Genomic DNA, 4,515 nt, shown 5'->3' with positions numbered 1-4,515 from the left:
TGATCATCTCCACATTAAAACCGGGTCTAAACTGATACCAGCCGCCTGAACCCTCATCAGGTTCATATTTCTGACCCGCAGGCTGAAAGTCGGACTCACTGTATTGGCAGTATCTGCCCTCGTATCCATGGTAACAGAGGCACTTGTAGTCCTGGTGCTGATCCACGCAGTCTCCATGGACACACATATGGGACTGACACTGGTTCCCATCTGAAACACAGACCGGACCGAACCGGACCGGACCGGACCGGACCGGACCGAGTTTACTGCAGCTTCCTGCTTCCTGCTTCATACAAGTTCATTTTTCTGTTTGGGGTTTATGTCAGTTACTGTTTTTCAATAATTCATCTACAATAACAGTCGTACGTCAGACCAGCTGGTTTCTCCATCAGGGATGCTGGAAGTTTTCTGAGAAATTAAAGCATGAAGGAAAGCAAAACTCTACAAACATGTTCCATCAGCGTTTATTATTTTTATCCACAGGTTTTTTTATATAACTGCTAACAATTTCAGGATCTTTTTCTTAATGCTGTCGGTGTTTAAGGGACTCACCGGTGTACACGGTCCAGAAATCCAGCTGCAAAACAAACACAACATCAGAGATAAGATCTGAAACGGTTTATGGCCGAATGTTCGGCCCTTCAGCCAGAGCTGAACTCTGTAGTTCAACTACAGCGTTTCCCATTAAACTGTGCAGTTTAAACTACAATAAACTGTGTAGTTTAAACGACATTAAACTACATTAAACTGTGTAGTTTAAACGACATTAAACTACATTAAACTGTGCAGTTTAAACTACATTAAACTGTGTAGTTTAAACGACATTAAACTACATTAAACTACATTAAACTGTGCAGTTTAAACTACATTAAACTACATTAAACTGTGTAGTTTAAACTACATTAAACTACATTAAACTGTGTAGTTTAAACTACATTAAACTACATTAAACTGTGCAGTTTAAACTACATTAAACTACATTAAACTGTGTAGTTTAAACTACATTAAACTACATTAAACTGTGTAGTTTAAACTACATTAAACTACATTAAACTGTGTAGTTTAATGGGAACAGCGTTTATTTTGAGATCAGAATTTGAAACGTGATTCTGCTGAACGTCTGACCTGAGTTCAGATATAAAAACATTTTTTTTACCTTCTCTCTTTATTTTTCTTTCTTCCATTCAGAATTGAGATTTTTCTTAAAGTGTTTGTTTCTTCCTTTAAAATTCTCCATAATGAATTTAAAATGTGTGCAGAAAGATTATGTTCATATTTGATTCTTGTTGCTTAATCTTTGGTTCATTCGTTCATTTTCAGCTGCTTAAGGACAATAAATCCTCTGAAACGGTTTGATCTGAAGGATGAAAAGCATCAAAACTCTAAAGTATTTAACAGAGAGAAACCTCTGATTCCTGGGTGGAAATTATGACGGGATGAGAATCTAAAGTTTTGAAAACCATAAATCTTCCCAGTAAAACCTGAATCCGGTGGATTCATAACTTACTGTCGCCTCCCGGGTCTGGAAAATCTCTCTGGCCTCCTCAAAGTCACATTTCTCCTCCACACATTCGCGCTCCTTGGAGGGCGGCTTCAGCTCCTCCAGGAAGCTGTTGGCCCGGCGGGACCGGAGCAGCATGTGGGCCGAGGGCGGGTCGGAGAACACTGGACACACAACACACACACACATCCCAACACACCCCGAAACACACAACACACACACACACACACACAACACCCCAACACAAAGAAAACACACCGTTTAATCATTTCACTGTTTGGGTTTAATCAGACTTTAACAGTCACATTATAAAACTGGTGTTTTAACTGGATTTCTGTTGAACAGAAACAGACCGGACCGGACCGGACCAGATCGGACCGGACCGGATCGGACCGGACCGGACCGGATCGGACCAGATCTTAAATCTGGTGTTGAGCTTCATTTGGTCGCAGCTGGAAGATGAATCTTCATTTTTTAAAGGAAAACTTGTCTTTATATGTTTTTATAATGTGACTGTATTCCAGCTACTACATGCAGATGTGTAAAAACTAAATGAAAACAATCCCACATCATCATTCCTCCTCCACCGGAGGAGGAGTGATATGACATTATATTGAGATAAAATAAATGTTTTCTTTCCAACATAATAATAAAAAGCAGAAAACTTATTTTTCTCTTTCATCCTCTGGTGACGAAATGAAGGACATTTATTTGCCGTTTTGTCTGTAAAGTTTTTCTTGCACTTTAAGATCTTTTAGCCACCAGCAGCTGTTCTGTCTCTGAACGGATCAGAACCAGAACCTGCTCTGTCATATTCAACGCATTGCACCAATAAGCTCAAATATGTTAATTATTTCCCTCAAAAACAATGAAACCCTGAACATTTTCATCAGACAGTTGGACATGTCTGGTTCACCCTGAGTTCAGGTCAGACAGGAGGAGTTTTCCTCCAAAGGTTTTTCCTCCAAAGGTTTTTCCTCCAAAGGTTTTTCCTCCAAAGGTTTTTCCTCTGAAAGTTTTTCCTTCTGGATGTTTCCCTTGTATTTAAAGTATCTTATAATCCCACCTGACAGGCTGAGGGCTGCAGCCGACCACAGAGCGACGCAGAGCAGCAGGCCGAACACGGAGCGAGTCGTGGCCTCCATCAGACCTGCAGACACCAAACAGAAGTCGGGTGACTTGAAGACGATTGAGACGATCGGAGCGACGATCATTCTGGTTTTTAAAACGCTGAAACGTTCGCAGCTCCACCGGAATATTGATCTGTGTCGCCTGGAGGCTCAGAGTTCTCTGGACAGAACCGACTCGGCCTGTGGTCCGTCCACAGAATCTGAGCTCCATCAGCTCATCGTCAGGCCAAGACGCAGGAAGCAGGAAGCAGGAAGCAGGAAGTGGCTGCTTCCAGAGGCAGAACCAGGTTTTATACTTACATACGAAGAAGCAGCGCTGAAGCTGAGACGCTGGTCCAGTCGGCCGCCGCTGCGTTAATGAGTGACCAGCCGTGTTGACAGAGAGTCCACAGTCTGCAGCGCAGCCTGTCAACACACAGCCTCACCTTTGACCTCCACCCACTCACCTCTGAAGCCGAGCGGCATCTCAGTGTCCAACATAGAAATCTGCTGATTCTGATAAAACAGCAGGAAGTGGATCAGAACCAGGAGGATTCTGGTTCTGATCTCTGATCCTCTGTTTGCTGTTAGAACTCAGTTACTGTCAAAAACCCAAACAGAGTGAAAGTCCTTCCTGTCTGACTCATTTCCCTCCCACTGTCGCCTCGCGCTTGATCAGACTGAGCTCTGAGGAAAAGCAGCAGGGTTGTCCAAGATGTGGTCCGGGGGCCATTCCAGGCCTTCGGACCTTCATGGGAGAGTCGAGGAAAAACAATGAAAGAGCCTGAAGCAAAAACTAAAAATCTACGTTTCCCTCTAATGTGAAATGTGTTCAGTGAACGAATGTGAGCAAAAATAAATCCCAGGAGACGAGCAGAGAGCAGAGCTTCTATAAAACATTTGGACAAATGTCTTTCAATGGCCTAGTCAAAGGCCATTTAAAGAAAACTGACTTCTTTCTATGCCAAAAAACATTTGAGAAGATAAATGTTGTTGGTTTTCTTCTTCACATCGATGTTTGAATCTGAATGTTAACGAGAAAAACATCCAGGAGAAGAAATGAACGTTTCTGTCTGCGGGTCGGATACCGAGCAGCAGAACCTGGATGATCAGAGATCCACTCAGGAATGGCATGAATGAAACCGGGCCAGAGGAACCAGGCCTGAAGAACCGGGCCGCAGGGAACCGGGCCAGAGGAACCTGGCCAGAGGAACCGGGCCAGAGGAACCTGGCCTGAAGAACCGGGCCGCAGGGAACCGGGCCAGAGGAACCAGGCCTGAAGAACCCGGCTGCAGGGAACCAGGCCGCAGAGAACCAGGCCATAGGAACCTGGCCAGAGGAACCGGGCCAGAGGAACCAGGCCTGAAGAACCGGGCCGCAGGGAACCGGGCCAGAGGAACCAGGCCTGAAGAACCCGGCTGCAGAGAACCAGGCCGCAGAGAACCAGGCCATAGGAACCTGGCCAGAGGAACCGGGCCAGAGGAACCAGGCCTGAAGAACCGGGCCGCAGGGAACCGGGCCAGAGGAACCGGGCCAGAGGAACTGGGCCGCAGGGAACTGGGTCAGAGGAACTGGGCCGCAGGAAACCGGGCCAGAGGAACCTGGCCAGAAGAACCTGGCCAGAGGAACCGGGCCGCAGAGAACCGGGCCAGAGGAACCGGGCCGCAGAGAACCGGGCCAGAGGAACCAGGCCAGAGGAACCGGGCCGCAGGGAACCGGGCTGCAGGGAACCGGGCCAGAGGAACCGGGCCGGCCTCCAGGACGTCGCTGGGCGGCTCTGGAAACCAGGACGCTTATCAGGGTTTGCTATTCTTCTTCTTTTGTCTCGTCTCGGCTCGGCTTACTTTGGGTTTTTCAGAATAAAAGCAGAGGAAGCTTCTCTGGTTCCACAGATTATGAGATTAT

General features: G+C 46.3%; 1 protein-coding gene across 1 annotated transcript in view; it reads right to left on the bottom strand.

Moving 5' to 3' along the window:
• proca (protein C (inactivator of coagulation factors Va and VIIIa), a) overlaps positions 1-3,087 on the bottom strand; it is a 7,405-nt gene extending 4,318 nt beyond the window's left edge. The window contains exons 1-5 of the mRNA XM_028020254.1: positions 2,932-3,087; positions 2,568-2,651; positions 1,508-1,665; positions 553-577; positions 100-210 (exon numbers count right to left, since the gene is read on the bottom strand). Coding sequence (XP_027876055.1) covers positions 100-210; positions 553-577; positions 1,508-1,665; positions 2,568-2,646 — 373 coding nt within the window. The 5' untranslated portion in view covers positions 2,647-2,651; positions 2,932-3,087. The remainder of the gene's footprint in view (positions 1-99; positions 211-552; positions 578-1,507; positions 1,666-2,567; positions 2,652-2,931) is intronic.
• Positions 3,088-4,515: the final 1,428 nt, after the last annotated feature.

The sequence above is a fragment of the Xiphophorus couchianus genome, chromosome 6, assembly GCF_001444195.1.
Source record: "Xiphophorus couchianus chromosome 6, X_couchianus-1.0, whole genome shotgun sequence".
Lineage (NCBI taxonomy): Eukaryota > Metazoa > Chordata > Actinopteri > Cyprinodontiformes > Poeciliidae > Xiphophorus > Xiphophorus couchianus.
Note: the sequence above shows the minus strand (reverse complement) of the source record. Positions and strands in the feature narration are given on the sequence as shown.